This window comes from Macrobrachium rosenbergii, chromosome 16 (genome assembly GCF_040412425.1).
Source record: "Macrobrachium rosenbergii isolate ZJJX-2024 chromosome 16, ASM4041242v1, whole genome shotgun sequence".
In the NCBI taxonomy this organism is placed as follows: domain Eukaryota; kingdom Metazoa; phylum Arthropoda; class Malacostraca; order Decapoda; family Palaemonidae; genus Macrobrachium; species Macrobrachium rosenbergii.
Genome location: NC_089756.1, coordinates 48,628,069 through 48,646,236, shown reverse-complemented (window position 1 = coordinate 48,646,236; position 18,168 = coordinate 48,628,069). Strand labels below are relative to the sequence as shown.

Genomic DNA, 18,168 nt, shown 5'->3' with positions numbered 1-18,168 from the left:
TGTCCCGGATTCATCACGTTTGCCGTGTCCCAGCTCTCGTCGACGGACGTTGTCTCCTCATCTTTCTCCATCACGTCTTGTTGCTAGGGACGTTCTTTCACATTCAAGTTCCCACATCTGTCTGTCCAGAAGTCCAGTCAGTCTTCGGCCTTCTGGACATCTGTCTTACGTACGTTCTAAGTCATCTTCACCCAAGAAAGATCGTGATTTCCCTTCTGATTCTCACGGATGTGGATGTGTAGATAGGCACGGCTGTGAAGACAGAAACGGATATGAGGATAGCCACGACTGTGGGGATAGGCATCGATGTGTGAATGGAAACAGCTGTAGTTCTACACCAAGTGAGTCGGGCATGCAGACTCACCATTCTTCGCCTCGACAGTTCCTCATCACGATCTCCAAGGAGAGACCACATCCGACGTTCGTCTTCCTGCTGTTGCGAACATGACTATAGCCCTTCCAGGCGGCAGGATGATGCACATCCGTCATGCAAGAAGAGAATTTCTGCATATCAAACCAGTGATCAAGACACTTCACATCCCACTGCATCAAAAGACGTTCCAATTCCTGCGAAAGTGTTAATGCCTGATAGATCTTATACTCCAGTGCTAAACCCTTCAGATCCATTGGAAGAGGCAGACAGAGATCCTCGTGACCAGGAAGTGAAGGATATGGAGAATCAAGAGTTTTATACCACCTATGCATAGGTTATTGAACTCATTTGTGAGTTCAATAATCTTTCTAAGAAAGCTGTGGCTCCTTCTGCAATTATTCCTCCTCCACTTCCTTGCCATAGGTTTTATGCAACTCCTCTTGTGCTTCTTCTAAATGGACAAGTCAACCCCGATGTTGTTTGGTTAAAGCCGGGACTGGCCCTGGATCAGGTTAATGGCAGAAGATCCTTCCCTTACTTTTCAAGAAGCAGCAACTTTGGAGTCGGCTGCCTCTTCTGCCTTCCAGACTGTCTCTTGGCTCGATTTGTGGTTGACAGCAGTGGCCAGAATTTCCTCTTCTTCACCAAGAAATACTGTACAGCTAATAATGCATCTTACATCAGATTGTTACAATCTGGTGCTAAGGCCATTTCGCACCTTACCCACTTAATCTACTACTAATGAGGAGAGACGTAGCCCTCTCCAAGGTGCCTCAGTCTGTCTATGGTAACTCCCTGCTATCCTTGAGAAATGGTGATATCCTAGACTCCCGGCTGCTTTTCCCTGGGGATCAGCTAGAGATGGCTATTGATAGGCATCAAGCCAATAATAACGACCATCTTGTTCAGCAGGCAGTGACAAAATCAGCTGGTCCCTCTTGCTTTAACACCCCAAGACAGAAACCACAACCTCCTCCCAAGAAGCCTTCAAGACCAGCTCCTGCAAGCAAGCCTTCACAACCTGCTTCGTCAACAGCAAAGAAACTTTCCCAGCAACATCCCTTTCAGTCCCTCCTGCCAGGCCAGGAAGAGGAGCTAGAGGCAGGGCCAGAGGAAGTAGACGGTAGAGTGGGCGCCCCTCCCCACTCTGCCACCAGTAAGGGGATGCCTGGCAAGCCACTGAGCTATGTGGCAGCATTTCGGGTGGAGCCATGGATGGTAGACGTCCTTTGGGTAGGATATCTACTGCCTTTCAACTTTGCCCTTCTCCTCTCTGATCATCCTCTCCTTCAGTTCACTTTAAGCCCAGGGCTCTCCAAAGCACCTAGCTCTCCAAGAGAAAGTGAAGAAGATGATGGAAATAGGAGCTATAGAGCAAGTCAAGCGTCCTTCCTGAGGTTTTTATGGCTGAGTCTTTCTAGTTCCCAAAGCCACTGGCGATTGGAGACCAGTGATAGACCTTTCAACTTTGAACCTCTTCATCAGGAAGACCAAGTTCAGGATGGAGATTCCTCGAACAGTCCTAACGACTCAGAAATGACTACGTGCTCACAATAGATTTGAAGGATGCTTACTTCCAGATCCAATCCATCCCTCCTCCAGGAAGTTTCTTTGCTTCAGTCTTGGAGAACTGGTGTTCCTGTTCAAAGTTCTTTGCTTCAGCCTAATAACAGCTCCCCAGGTGTTCATAAGAGTTTTCACCTTAGTGTTGACATAGCTCATATACAGGGGATTCACTTCCTAAGATTTCTCGACAACTGGCTGGTCTTAGCGAACTCTTGGGAGAAGCTAATAGGAGACAGGGACTTTCTCTCTAATTTTGTCATGGCTTAGGCATTGTGATAAATCTGGAGAAGTCCAGCATCAGACCAGTCAAAGGATTCTTTACCTGGGAATGGTCATAGACACAGCCTCATCGAGAGTTTTCCCATCAGACCAAAGGATCAAGAAGTTTAGGACAGTGGCTCTCTCCTTCCTCTCCGAACAGAAACAACCAGCAAGGCAGTGACAGGTAGTTCTAGGCCTTTTGACGTCACTGGAGAAGCTGGTTCCTCATGGCTATCTACATCTTCGATCCCTTCAGTGGAGGCTGAAAGAATTTTGGCCCCTAGCAAGGGACTCTCCTCAGCTACAGGTCCCTCTGTCGACAGAAGTAAGCAGCGACCTTCTGTGGTGGTTAAACAACGAAAACCTGACAGTGGGAGTGCGTCTTCATTCACCCCCTCCAATGCTTCTGTTCTCGGTCGTCTCTTATGAGGGTTGGGGAGTACATCTAGAAGATCTCCTGACTTCCGGAGTGTGGAGTCCTCAGGACAGGCAACTTCACATCAGTGTGCTAGAGTTGAAAGCAGCCTTCCTAGCACTTAAGGAGTTTCAGGAAAGGGTGACGGGGCACTCCTTTGTTCTAATGTCTGACAACACTACAATGGTAGCATATGTGGACAAACGGGGGCTAGTGTCACATCAGCTTCACATGATGACAGTTCAGTTGCACCAGTGAGCAATCAACAACTCATTGGACGTCACGGCCAGATACATTCCAAGCAAGAGGAATATAGTGGCCAACAGGCTGTGTAGTCAGGGTCAGGTCCCAGGGACAGAGTCGTCTCTGCATCAGGAGATAGTGGACAGGCTTTTTCATCTGTGGGAGAGACCAGTGATAGACCTCTTTGCAACAAGGTTTAACAGGAAGCTAAAGGTCTATTGTTCAGTAGTTCCAGATTTCTTCACATCCCTGGGACAATCTGGAAGTCAGCGCATCCCCCCCTTTGCCTGATCCGTCATGACCTGAACAGAGTGATGATTTCTCAGAATCTCAGGATGACCTTAGTAGCTCCTTTGTGGCCTCAGGCAGAATGGTTCTCGGATCTGGTATCTCTGTTTTCAGCAGTTCCGAGAGAGATCCCCTCATGGCACAACCTCTTCTGTCAACCTCATGTGGAGAGATATCATCAATCGGTAAGGCCCCTGTCTCTTCACGGCTGGAGATACTATCCAGCATCTCCTGCGAGTGAGAGGCTTTTCTCACAGAGCAGCAACAGAGATGTCTGGGTACCTCAGAAGATCTTCCTCAGCCATGTACCAGGGAAAATGGGCCGTCTACTGTGATTGGTGTCGTCGACAGGGTTTCTCTTCACTCAGCACATGTATTCAACAGATAGATGATTTCATGATCTTCCTCCGAACAGAAAAACACCTTTCTGTTTCCGCCATTAAGGGCTACGGGCTCCCTTGCCGTTAGTTGTACATCTGAAGGACGTGACCCTGACTTCCTCTTGGGAAGTCTGTGTGCTGCTCAAAAGTTTTGAAGTCTTGTTCTAGAGAACTTAAATCACCTACCTGGGATCTGACTCTGGTGCTAAGTAGTCTCACTCAAGCCCTGTATGAACAGTTGCGACGGTCATTGGACAGAAACTTGACCCTGAAGATGGTTTTTCTTCTAGCCTTGGTTTCATCAAAGAAAGTGGGTGAACTCCATGGTCTGGCCTTTGATGTTAAACATACCAGGGGTTGAGGGTCCGTAGAAGTTGAATTTGTCCCGGAATTCGTTGCTGAGACTCAAAACCCCGTGGTCCATGATGACAGAGTTGTTTCCTTTTCCATCCCTTTCTTTTGGGGATTTTGTTGACAACGATCCAGATGAGTTACTACTATGTCCCGTCAGGGCACTGTAGTTATCTGAAAAGGACTCGACACCTCAGACCTGGGTGCCAAAGACCTTTTGTTCGCACAGGCAGGAACAAGAAAGAAGTGTCCAAGAATACCATTTCCTTTTGGCTACATGAGGTGATTAGACATGCCTACACCTCATCAATTTCTGCCAATACTGTGCATGCAAGAGCACACGACATTAGAGGACTAGGCTTCTCCTTGGCATTCAAGAGCTTATCTTTTGATAGGATTTTGAATACTGGTTCTTGGCTTTACCAAACCACCTTCACATCCTTCTACCTGTGGGATGTTGCCCACAGGTCCTTGGACACTTTTTTTCCTTGGGTCTAGTTGTGATAGCTCAACAAGTTGTGCAGCTCATCCAGTGCCCCTAGTGGGACAGTTTGTATCTTGCCTAAGATGATGCACAAAAGTGAGGTTGGTTGAGATGACTGGTCATTTTCCTTTTCCCTTTCCCCTTTCTTCTCTACCTAAGGGCTGTAAGAGGATTGATTCATCATACGCTGGAACTAGTTGGATACAGGTGAGTAAAGTAGCCTTACTGTTAGAGTATTTAATATTCTACACGAATATACCTTTCAGTAGCAAGCCCATCCTCTCTCTAGCACGGAGAGGGATTAGTTTGTTATCTGAACAGATACAGATCTTTAACTTCCTCCTATGCAATGAATCTCTGGACTGTATTTTAGCCCAGTAGTCTGACTGTTAGATACCCATCTATCTAACAAGTCAGAAGCTTGGGTCTCCTTCCTTTGAATTCTCTTATCCAGGAAGTGTGACTAGGTGTGCTGAACCTCCAGTCAGTTCAAGATGCTCTTACATCCCACCAAAGGGGAGCATATCCTAATGTTCAGACCCAGGTTTGTTCCACATATGAACGAATGACAAATTTTAAAATTAATTTGTATTTTTCATAGCTAACAAACCTGCGTCCTTAATATTTACTGCTCACCACTACCACCCCTCTTCAAGTTAACCATGGGCTGGAAGAAAACTAAATACATCACAGGGTTGGCGATTAGGTTGCTGTACGCTTCCTTCCTCATCCAATTTCTTGCAAAAACAATTCCTATTGTTTTTTACCTGTTTCTAGCTGGCACCAGAAGATTTATCCTAATGTTAAGACCACATGTTTGTTAGCTATGGAAAATACAAATTAATTTTAAAATTTGTCATACTATAATTAATCTAGTGTGATATGAGTTTTTTATATGGACATGAATCATGGAAGGACAATGGAACTGTATCCAAAAGATTTTATTTGAGAATAAAGTTTTAACAAGAATACTAGGAGTCAGATGGCAGGATAGAGTATGAAAAGAGACCATAAGGAAAATAAGACAGTTTCATAGATAGTTTAGGTAATGATGAGGGGAGATGGAGGTGGCATTCTACTTGGATGAGAACTGGAGATACAGGAGGCAGGAAAAGAGTGGAAATATGTGAAAATGAAAATACAGGAAAGACACCACAATTAGTGAAATATCACAGAGACCCTTTGTGTCATATGGTATAGGCAATGATGATAATAATTATATTGGAAACTCCAAGAAAATAACTGAACTCTTCTCTTGACAAGTACATATAGTACAGCAATTATCATGAAATGAGTAAACACTGGAAAAGTTAATAATCACAGAATAATTCCTTGGCTACTTGAGGGTTAATAATGCAGTAGAAAACTATGATGAACAGTTAATAGATGCTAAACCACACCACAAGAAAAATGTAAACTTGCCAAAGTTATTTGGTTCTCTCCCTGTCCTAAGTTAGTGAATGATGAAGAGGCAAACTGTGAAGAGGAACGTTTATAATGAGGGATGACCTTGATCTTCGCAAAGGGAGACAACATTTTCATGTCTGGTTTTTTTCAGGGTTGATATCAAGGACCTTTGTTTTTTACTCCGGTAGTGACCTTACACATAATACTACTCATTGTTGCAGTCATTTGCTTTCCCCTGGTGCAGAATGAATTACAGTAGCTACCAGTTTTAGCAGGGATCATGAGTGAATTAGCAAGTAGATTAGGCAGCAAGGCTATGTCGCCTGCAGTAAAACTTAATACTTTTTTTGATAATTCATATTAATTGATTTCATACATTGATGCCATCACTCATTAAACATAAGTTAAATTGAACCTAATGACTGAGTATTGGGACAGTCCAGACTCCTCAGGTCAGTTACAGATATCTAAGCTTATATTGCCACAGATGGTCCAAGGGGCTTAAAGCCTTAGGCATCTGGCTATTATTATTATTACAGTATTATTATTATTATTATTATTATTATTTTTTTTTATTATTATTATTATTATTATTATTATTATTATTATTATTATTATTATTATTATTCAGAAGGTGAGCCCTATTGATATGAAACAAGCCCACAGGGGCCATTGACTTGAAATTCAAGCTTCCAAAGAATATGGTGTTCATTCTAAAGAAGTAATAGCAGGTAATGGGAAATACAGAAAGAGGAGATAAGCTATTAGAAAAACAAATAAGTTAACAAATTAATAGATAATAAATAAATAAAAATGTAAGTAAACTATTAAAATACAAGGAGAATTTAATTAGGGTAGTACTGTTGCAGTGCATCTTCGCTTGAACTTTCTTTTGAAGTTCCAGTTGCGTGACATCCTCTGGGAGGCTGTTCCACAGTCCAATGGTGTGAGGAATAAAGGACCCCTGGAACTGAGAAGTTCCACAGCGAGGCACTTTTATTGCATATTGGTGCTGCTGTTTAGCAAATCTGGTTTTTCTTGGTAGGGAAAGGGAGTCAGGGATCAATTGTGAACATGAAAGATCTCTGTTAAAATACAACTTATGAAAAATTGACAAACAAGAGACCATCTGCCAGTGTTCCAGGTCATAACTGATAATAATAAGGAACAGAAACCTAATGCCATGAACCATATCTAAAAAGAGTTAAATCTCTGGCAGAAGTAGACATCCACACTAGAGAACAGTATTTTAGCAGAGGAAGGACAAATGACCTAAAACAGGTTGCATTGATTTTATCACTATTATAAATATACTGTATGAGGTCTTACAAAAAATACCTAACTGTTGTTAAACCGTCAGACTCATTCAGCAGAGTCATGTCTGTCAGAAGGAGAGGATGGGGTGGAAAATCTGTGTGAGATCTGATAATCAATAGTGTTTTTGTTTTACTGGAGGTCAGCCTCATACCTCACCAACCAAGTACTGACAAGACCCAGTGTTATCTTTCAAATTGAGGAACAAGTGAAGTAGCGACCATGTTACTTCCTTGTATACTGTGACCTTCAGATGGTCGCCCATCAAAGTTTAGTATTTACCAAGCCATGCATTTCTTTACTGATCAGAATCCCAACAATGTAGCAGATAGCTTGCAAAGAACTCCTAGAATTGTAGGCATTGTGTGGATTGTTAGGCTTTTATCTATTTTCCTACTATTATTAAAATACAGTATTTGTTTCTTGTAAGGTGTCAGTTTCATACCAGTTCCATTTGTTCAGAAAATTACCTAAAGGGGAGCTTTTCTTTTTCCAGCAGTTACAATGATTTAAGCCATTGTCAGGTGGCTTCATGTTTAACTCTGTTTATGCAAGCTTGAGGGTGAGCTTATTTGATTTAGTAAGTGATCCTCGTTTGCAAAATTTTAGTTCCCTCGTTTTTTAGGTTTCCACAATTTCACAGTTCCCTGTATCCTTGTAAACCTTGAAACATAATTCTTTGAACGGTCATGGACATTGACATTTGAAAATTTAAGGAAGGCTGCAATGTTTTGGAGTGTAGTTATCATGCTTTTTTTTTTTAACTTATTCATTTACAAGTACTGTGTACCTACTTATTCTTTTACAAGTAATATGTACCTACTTATTTTATTGGGTTAATCTTACTTCTTGTCTTGTACCTTAGAACTACTTTGCATTCATATTAACTCATTGTTATGGTTAGAGTACCTGATGATGATAATTCAGTATTGACAATAGCATTTGTTAACTAGTGATTACCAAACACTTGTTAAGTTTTGGATTTTTTTGTTTCAGATATTGCAAAATGTCTTCAGAAGTGGAATCTCGCTCCTTGAAGGAGCCATCACAAGGAGCAGATGGCTATAGTAATCCAACATCATCTTGGGATGGCCAAAAGAAGAATATTCCAGGGACACCTACTCCAGAGAGGCCCCCTGACTCACCATCTTCCAGTTCTTCATCAGGAGACACATGTTCAATATGTTTGGGCAGCATTACTGATAAGTGTGTTGCTGATTCATGTCTCCATAGTTTCTGTTTATTGTGTCTGAAGGAATGGTCTAAACAAAAGGCTGTATGCCCTTTGTGTAAATTGGGTTTTACCAAAATTATGTATGAAATAAAATCAGAAACTGAATATAAAGAATGGAAAGTACCTCAACCAGATCCACCAGAACGTAACCAGGGTACAGCAAACTTCCAAGAGTTTTTAAATGCTGAAACAAGGAGGTTTTTTGGTTACAGAACAACACACTTTCCAGGAGCAGCGACATTACGTCGTATGCATGTGCGTGCAAATATTCCAGATGCAATTCCATCCCTACCTCCTCAGCGTGGAGCAAGGTCAAGCCTTAGGGGATCAACCATGTTTCGGTTAAGTGTATATTTAAATAATGTTTGGGTACAGCCATTAGCAGATGTAACTGGGAGATATCGACAGACCTCTCCCGAGTTATATAGGGAACAGCCAGCTCTTACTCATAGGTTAGTACCATGGGTAAACCGTGAACTAGCTGCCCTGATATCTCCCTCAAGAGTAGGAACTGTTCTTACTGAAGTAATGGACCTCATTGAGAGATATCCCATTAATTCCCGTGAATTCCGAGCTGCCTTACGGCCACATTTACGGACACGTACACAACATTTTGTTCATGAATTCTACCACTTTGCCCGCTCTCCGTATGATATGGTCGGGCACGATAATTCAGCTCAATATGTTCCTAGATATGGCCCAGATGATGACAGCAGTGATGGCACTGATTCTGACGATGACAGCGATGCTGTTGTTGAAGTGGACTCTGTGGGAAATCCCATCGCTTCTACTTCAGTGAGTGAAGGCAACCGAAGTCAGCCAGCTCCTGGAAATGTAGTGAGGGAAGAAACTCTCACCCAAGAGGGATCTGTAGTTATAAGTAGCAGTGATGATTCAGATAATGAGAGTGAAAGGCCACAGTCCCAGAATACAGAAGCAAGTTATGAGATGACTCACAACCCAGAACCTCCCATGTCTGCAATAAGACGTCACATTGGTCGGGCCTCAGTTGGTTTTTATTTGAGTGTCAATGAAGGTGCATCAACTTCTAGAAGTGGAAGTGCTTCAGGAAGAAGTGCAGATCAGTCAACCAGACCTTCACAAGACAGTGTTTCAGGGATTGAGGATTCAGATGAATGCATTATTGTGGAAGAGGTTGTACCCAAAGTTCCAACACCAGAATTAATTGAAATTGATTCAGATGATGAAGAGGAACTTCATAGTAACACCACTGCCTTAGAAGAAAATCATAGGACAGTCCTTAAAGCTAGAAAGAAGCTTAGAGGCAAATCAAAACCAACACTCAAAAGAAATAATTTTGTGGGTATTGAAAGTTCCTGTAATGACAATCCATTAAGTGATTGTAAGGTTGCTCAGCAAGATCATAGCTATTGTACAGAGGATGGTACAGCTGCTGCTCTTCATACATCTTCAAGCAGTTCAGTGCCATGTGCGCAAGAACCTTCAACTTCTAGTACTTCAGTTCTTGATGAACAACCTTGCCAGGGGTCTTCTAGCTTAAAAAATATTAAGAATGAACAATATGAAAGTGATCCAACTTTTTCAGAAGGAAGTGATACTATAGAAGTTTCAAGGTGTGATATTCTGTCTTCAGATGAATATTCAGAAAATGAAGAAATCAGAGGAAAGGCTAGTAAAAAAAGAAAGTATAGAGAAGATTCTTCTGAAAATATCTGTTATGTTTCAAAGAAAAGAAGCATATTAAGTGAACAAAAATCAAGTAGTACAGTACCTAAGAAAGATCTAAAGGCTAAGATAAAAAGTTCTTTATTTGTTTTGCCTTCAAGTAAGTTATCTAATAAGTATAAAGATAAGAAACATACCAGAAAATATGATAAAAAAATAGGTCATAGTAGCTCTAGTGACTCAAGTTTAAGAAAGTTGTCAGACAAATATTCAAAGCATAGTAAATATCTTAGCAGGCATCATCGAAAAGCACTTGAAGAAAGTTCGAGAGAAACTTCTGAAGAGAAGTGGCATCCTTCTTCATCAAGGGCAGAAAGTTATGGCACATTTAGTTGCAGGAAGCAGAGTCATGATTCAAGCAGTGATGATTCTGATACAGAAGAAAGACATAAAGGACGTTATAGCATTAAAAAGTATAGTGTAAGTTCAAAGACAAAAAAGTCTTCAAAGAAGCACAAGAGGAGAAGTAAAGATAAGCAGCGAGACAAGGTAAAGAAAAGTAACAAAAAAAGCAGCCACAGGAAAAAATCCAAATCTAAAAGACATGAAGTTTGGTATGAATCCAACTCTGACTACTCAGAACGGAAAAGACATAAATCTAAATCTGGGCAAAAGAAAAAATACAATATAGACAGTGAGTCCTCAGATTCTGAGTCTAGTTCATATGTAAAGTTTAAAGAAACAACAGTAAAAGTAAAAATGAAATGATGTGTACAGCTCGTGAATGTCTAATACATATATGTGAGATTTGTGTAAAGTTTGTAAAATTTTCTCTCTTCAACAGACAAACATTTTTCAGTTATGCTTGGACACCTGGTAGGTTTAAGAATTAGTGAAGCAATGATAAGCTCCAAGTGAAACCTTCCCTCAGACCTATGTGTTCGTGTGTGTGTGTGTGTTTGAAGATATTATTTTCTCATTTGCTGAGTGTTTGCTGACTCTGATATTCTGTTTAATATTTCAGTTATCCCATATTGGGGATAACTTCAGAGCAATTGTTCATTTTTTCATTTTGTGTATTTGAAAATGCTTTTGCTTTTGTTGCCTTTCTTATGTACATTTGAATCTTACACGACAAACTCTTGAGGTGCTGTTTTGATGGTTTATGGGTGAAGTTGATTGTTAGGAAATTTCCATCATGAGACTCATGTAATAAACTTGAAAGGGTAAGCACAATGCACCTCAGGTCTGTCTTTGCAAAAAACATGCATACTAGTGCCTTCTGAAAGTGTTATGTATATACTTGAATATATCTATAGGTAAAAAAGAAAAGCAAGTACCATGGCATATCATGAATATGATGTCAGTTCATGTGGTGGTATTTAGGAAATTAAATCTCATTCCAGTTATCACTTATGAACTTAGTTATAGTCCAGATATTAGGCTGTTAGCCTAAGCAAAAATTAGGACTACTGTATTCTGAATTTATAATCAGTGTAGTGTATGACTTTTTGAAAGTTACTGAATCATTTATCCTTTATGAAGTTGACTTTTTCATTAACATTTTATACAGTCTATAATATTGTAAAAATGTTTCAAGTCTAACACAGTAATCCTTACCATTCAAACTTAGGATATCCTATTTTAAGCTCTATGAAATCTCTATGAATATTTTGTTGTCCATTCAAGGAATTCCTTTTTTGTATTCACAAACCTTATTCTGTAGACCATACGTATTCTCAGACTTTTAAGTTAAACACCACTACTATATAGACCATTTGGTTACTAAAGAATCAGGTGCACAGTGATACGTATGCACACACAAAAGAATACAAAAAGATTCTATTTTAATGTATTGTATCTGTTTGTTAACTTACCAAATCATTTTGAGAGAGAGTGCCGAGGCTAGGCTACATATATACTGTCTTCAGTTTTTAATTGATATATTTGTTCCTACAGAAATACAAGCCATTGACTTTCTTATTAGAATATTCCTCAGCACAAGCTGGAATTGGTCATTGAAACTTGTGGGTTAAGTGGGCTGAGTGGGGAATAACCCTCATTCACTGCCATCACCAAGCACTTATTCTTACACCACCATCAAGTGAAGCTCGTGCTGTGCTTTTGCTAGACTGACTGTTGTTGAAAACGTGGGTATTTCGAGTTGTTGGATGCTTTGTTTTTGCTGTTGTTGAATATTGAAAGAAAACAAGTAAAAGGCATTGTGAACACTTACGTCTCATCTGATTATTGATCCACATAGATATTGGTTTTGTAGGGACAGAGCCTGTTCTCATCTCTTCCCTTGTAAGGAATATGAAAAGTGCTCTACCTTGCGGTGGGAGAGGTATGATAGGAAGCATTTGCTGGCATTCTCATCGGGAAACACTCCCCAGGTGACACTAATCTTTGTAGTTCTTTGCTTCCCGCCCCTGTTGTGCCTCTCCCCACACCCTCTGCTTGTACTGCTTCCCATCACTCGGTGATGTTCTGCCATTTACATCTACTGATTCTTCATACACTCTGCTAGAAATATTGTCATTGTCTGTCCAATACTTGCAGAAGATGTGGCTTTCCTTGATCATCCCAGAAAACTCTCCTTTTGCAGCATTTCTTGATCACATAGCCATGGCTTAGTAAGAGAATTCTAATGTTCCTGCTGCCATGCCTGCTATGAAGGTTTACTTCCCTTGGGAGATGCTCTGGCATCAGTCATCTTAAACAATAACTAAACTTCATGCCTCAACCAGTCTTTTGGCACCTGAGGTGGCAGTCAAACCTTCCTTGTCTGGTGTTGGGAGAAAACCTGTACCTCCTAAAACCCAGACCAGTGTTCAAGTCCTCTTCTGTGAGAAAGAGTGAGTAGTCTTCAAAGATCTTTCACCTCCCACTGTGGCTTGAAAAAGAGAGAAGAGAGGGGGGGCACAGAGGCTGGCAGTTGCCATGAGTAGGGCAATGCACGTGTTCACCTTTGACCCATTGATAGGGAGGAAATGCTTGCCTTAGTCTTTTACATGTATTCCATGTGACATTACATCTATTAGGATTCTTCACAGCTTTGTTTTACTTCAGTTGGAAGGAAATTTACTATCATAGTTCATTCTTTTCATTCCCTTCTTGCTTAATACCATTTTTCCCTTCCCCTAAAGGCCAAGACTCAGCCTTAAGTTTTTCTTAATTACAGTCCTGTACTTTTGATTTGTCTTCTTTACTTATAGTCATTTCATTAAGTTTATCTTTCAACCAGTGTTAATTCATTTTTATATTAATTTGGTACTAGTATATTTTGTATTAACTACCAAATAAGTCTAGAGGTTGCTGTGCTAGAGTACTTTTTTCCTGCAGTGTTCAAGGTACCTAGTATGGTAATGATTTATTTGGCCTCACTTTTTTTTTTTTATAACTTGTGTATTGACCACTGTTTTTCACATTATCAGTTGTGTTGCTGGCTTCTGTGACAGTATTTAGTTTTTCTTTGAGCAGTTTTAAGGATATCCTTCTTTTCACTTACTGTTCCCTTTTTCTTGAATATTTATGCTGTTCTGGTTTGTGTATCTGCATGTATTTATATATATTACCATTTTTTTTTTTTTTTTTTTTTTTTTTTTTTTTTTGCATGCTTTATACTCTGCAATTGTATTTTCCAAGGCCCGCAGATGAGGTCTGTTGAGTATTCATGCCACTAGTGAAACAAATCTTCTTTGTGTGTGTGTGTGTTTGTGTCAAGTGTTGAAGGTGGCGCTTTGCTCCTGGTTTTCCGTGTGCTACCTGTTGCTTTATGTCAGATTTTGCAAAGAGGAAATTGTTTCAATCGAGGAAGGAAAAGTGGGTCTCTTCCAATGCTCCTGGTTTGTCTGTATGTGTATATAAATCTTCTTTTTCATTGTTAGCATTGGCACCTACTTTTGTGCAACTGAAAGGTTGTTAGTCTGTGAATGATGTTATACTTCCGGTTGTGCAACCTGTCTTCTGTCAAGGACTTTCTTCTGTTTAAGATTTATCTTTTCCCAAAGTGTGGATCATTGCCTTGACTCTAGCACTCTCAGCCCAGCTCCTTGGCTCACCCTACCCAGTATTTGACTAGTCCCTCCTCTCTGGTCTGCTCCTGCCTTTTCTGATTCCAGGAACACTGCTTCTTTTGTCACTTTCATGCATGATTAAGTATTTGCCAGATTGTGCTGAGATCCACTTAAACATTTTATCCTTGATGTCAGATGTCATTGTGGCTACCACATATGTACACCACTTTTAATGACAGCTAAATTGATGCCATCTATAGTTCCTGTGCTGATAGCTCTTGCAACTTTTGCTCTGTCTACAATCTTCTGCTGTTGCTGCTACACTGTTGGCCAACTTGTTTTAGATTTAGCCAGCCCTGCACTGGCATGGGCTCTTGCTCATAGAGAAGCCCATAAGTAATTACTGCTGGTATAATTTTACCCATTTTTTTTTTTTTTTTTTTTTTTTTTTTTTTGTTACATAGGTTTCAGAATTTCTTGCTGTAAATACTCTATAGATAGCTTTACATGAAGTTCCTCTTGCTTCCCAACCTTTTCACCCAGGTGGTTATTGTTTCAGTGGCAGTATTAATAGTCATTTACTTCATTGATTCTGATTGCATCTGCTTCTCTGCCCCTATCCAAGGTGGACTTCTCAATCCTACAACCCTCTTCCATACCATTTAGTTCTGGTCTCAGACGTTTTTGCTTCATTTATTCCTTCACCAACAAAATTCATGTCCTTGGTCACTTCAAGTACTGCTGAGAATAATCTGCTAGACTTGCTTTCAACTAGCCAAACAAGGATATGCCCTCAAGCTTTTTGAATAGAAATGATTTTTCATTCAGAACCATCAATCATAATGTTGTGTCCTCTTCCCGGTCCGCTTATTCTGTCTCTGACATACGTATCTCGTGCAAAAGAATAAAGTTGCCAACTTCTTCCTTCATATGGATAAAAGGTGCAGGTGCACATTCAGTCATTCATTAGTTAATTTTCTAGTGATTCTTCTTCCTTCAAAACTTCAGAAGTCATTTGTCTTGGGGAATTCAACACAGTGCATTAAAGCTAATTTTGATTGATAAGTTGGAATGAAAAGTTGCATTTGTTCTGATGAGAATATAAACCATCAGCAATTATGTAGGAGCATTACTTAGTGCAAGCTGGAAACAGTCATTAACTCTTGATGACATGTTTTAACCCAGTAGTTTTTCTTCAGCCATGGTCTAGTTGAGACATCTTTTTGCTCTGGCCGACTATCAAGATGAAGCTTTTTCATGTTTTCTGTTCTATGTATGGTGTTTTTTCTTTCTCTGGTGCTCATAAAAAAATGTGGTCAATGAAGGTGTGAATTGTGTGAGCAGGTGTGTAGCCACTGTGTGTCTGTGTCAGTAGAACCACACCATTTTTATTCCTTCTGCAAGGTAGGATCTGCAGCCTGGACTCCTTGCAAGAAGTGTGTTGGCTGGTTTCCACCGTGGAAGAAGTTCAAGAGACACTGCCTGTTTTCAGTACAGCTAACATTGCTAAACATTTTCAGTTCCTTCCTTCACGACTATCCTTTGTCTCCCTGCTGTGGCTATAAGTGATTTGCTGGAATATCCTAGGTGATCTGCCTTTTTTGGCATTCTTAGACGACTTAGTTTTAGTTAAAAGGTCCCCTGCTCCCACTAAGGAGCTGTGTCAATGGTTCTCCTGTTTCAGTTGTGTTTCCTATAGGAGATATCCTTGCATTATCCAACACAGGTGGTATTCTGCCGATGCTGCTACCTTTCACAACCTTGGCTTTTGTTGTAGCTGAGAAGAGTAAGGTTTGTGGTTGGAGTAAGATGAAGAGATGCTGGTATCTTCTTTCCCTTCCTTCTCCTCACGCTCATCTTCTGACCCTTGTTCCTCTTGTAAGGAGAAGAAATAGTTTCGGAAATCCTTGACAAGAATTCTCAACAGAATTAGAGTAATTGCCTTCCCTTTCTTCCATGATGTGAAGATCACACAATACTTCTCTAGCTCTTACTTCAGCTAAGGTATGCAGGGAAGAGCCAGCACTACTGTCTCTTTCAGCTCCTGCATAATCCATGGATCATGTACGTGATGACTAGGTGGTTTATACTTGGTACGACTGGATACTTTGGCAACCCAAATGTAATCATGCCAACTCTTGCAATGTTCCTGGTCAGTCCAAGACTCCCAATGTGCGCATACACAGTAGTTCTTGTGAATGTTCACCTGTAGCCTTTAAAGGTTTGTGTCTTAGCAGATAACAGAGGTGTATGGGATGATTGATTGTGGATTGGAATATGCTTATTTCATTCACCGGTCAAGCTTGATTTGTGGTAAAATGATTGGTGCTATCATCTTAACCCGTTATTTATAATTCACCCACATGTTAGTTGCATTTCCAATTGGTTCTCCCCTCTCTGTTTGGCTAGTACTTAGTTTTCCAGTTTTCTCCTAGAATAATAGCTGTAACACACCTCACTCTTGCTCAGGTACCAATCACCTTCAGAGCCTTGTGCCAGGTTTTGTAGGAGGTTATAGGAGCCATGTCTTCCCTGCGCACTCTTGTGACCAGGATTGTGAAATTTCTGGTTGGGAACCCAACTTTTCAGTCAGTTGAAAGACTGTCTTTCTATCTAAAGATTAAGGCTCCTGTATAAGAGGCAATGACTTTTACTTCTGTAGGCTCTGGTGATAAAGGAAAAAGTGCTGGCTTATGGTAGGTGAGTGCCTCCCCACTCCCTCTCTCACCTATCACCAACTTACCATGCTTCAGTGACTGCTTCCAGCTTGTGCTAAGGAATACTCCTACATAAAAAGGCTTTGGTTTGTATACCTAGGAAAAACACAATTTGCTTTTAAAATTTTATATTTTTATCCTTAACGCCTCAGAATTACGCTTTCAAGAAAGTGGAGTGCTTATTCCTTAAATCCCAGAGAGTCAGTGTACTGGTAAAATTCATGGAGTCCTAACCTCCATCTGTAAGAACATTTTGGAATTAGACTTTTCATGTACACCTCATTATACTTCACAGAATGGAAATTGAAATAAGATGAGAGGCTTTCATTAACAGGGAAGGTCTCACTTTGAGGTAATCACCTCTTCACTAGTTTACAAAAGATAATATACACTTACCAGTAGTTGTGGTAATTGCTCTAGTACTAGAGTCAAACATAATTGAAAGGTTTTTAATTGAAAGGTTTTTTTATAGGCATAAAAATTAATCTAATTTTGTAGCGTTTCCTGTAAATAAGGTACTGAATATATCGGTGCGTTACTTATGGATTGTAATTTCTCCATACTCTAGAGTTGTCATTTGAGATGGTTATAAAGATAATTTATTCAATTTGTAGTTGATACTAAGGCAGCTTCATTCCTTCCAGGAACTTTTCTTATTAAAAGTACTGTATTGTTTTATTTTTTATTTTTTTATTTTACCTATTAAAATCATTTGGAAAAAATGATTTAATAAACATTTATTTGTCTGTGTGGAAAATTTTTTTTTTATCAAAATCAAGGTTTTACCACAGTGTTTTGATATCTTTGAAAGACTCATTGACTTGATTTCTTTTCAACACTAGTAAAAGATCAATGTATATGGGGCATAATAGTTCATTTTGTTTAGCTTCTCTGTATGTATATATGATATATGCAATATTTATGTTTTGTAATTTTTCCATTCATGAAAGTCCATTTCATATGCTGATGAAAATAATTGAAATTTATCATGTTTATGTTGAAATAACACACTTTCCTTTGTTACAGTATTCTTTAGTTTTACACTTCCCACAGATTATTTTGTTTCACTAATAAACATCATCTGTTAAAATCATTTTCACTTACCTTTTCATTACTTATGAAGGAGATGCTAGTATTAGTACAAATAATTTGGATAGGTAATTTGCAAAGAAAATACTGGACTTATTTTACTTATAATGGAGAAAAGCATTTCTAAGCTGAAATGTATACCAACATAGATTATTTTGATATGCACTCATCTTTATTATTATTTCTGTAGAATACTCAAGTTTTATGGCAGTGACAGTCCTGTAAGTTTAGATAAACATTCAGAACCATCATATATAACACTTTAATATTCTGTCATTTCTTAATGCTTTCTAACTTTTACATTTTTGGTGGCCCTTTTTCAAAATCTGTATTGTTGAAACCAAGCATTATTTTAATAAGTGGGTGTCAACCCAAGCCAG

At 39.6% G+C, this 18,168-nt stretch overlaps 1 protein-coding gene across 1 annotated transcript in view; it reads left to right on the top strand.

Moving 5' to 3' along the window:
• The window catches only part of LOC136847408 (E3 ubiquitin-protein ligase Topors-like), a 49,991-nt gene extending 32,202 nt beyond the window's left edge, over positions 1 to 17,789 (top strand). Inside the window, exon 2 of the mRNA XM_067119048.1 lies at positions 8,079 to 17,789. Within this exon, the coding sequence (XP_066975149.1) occupies positions 8,089 to 10,731 (2,643 nt within the window). The 5' untranslated portion in view covers positions 8,079 to 8,088 and the 3' untranslated portion in view covers positions 10,732 to 17,789. The remainder of the gene's footprint in view (positions 1 to 8,078) is intronic.
• Positions 17,790 to 18,168: the final 379 nt, after the last annotated feature.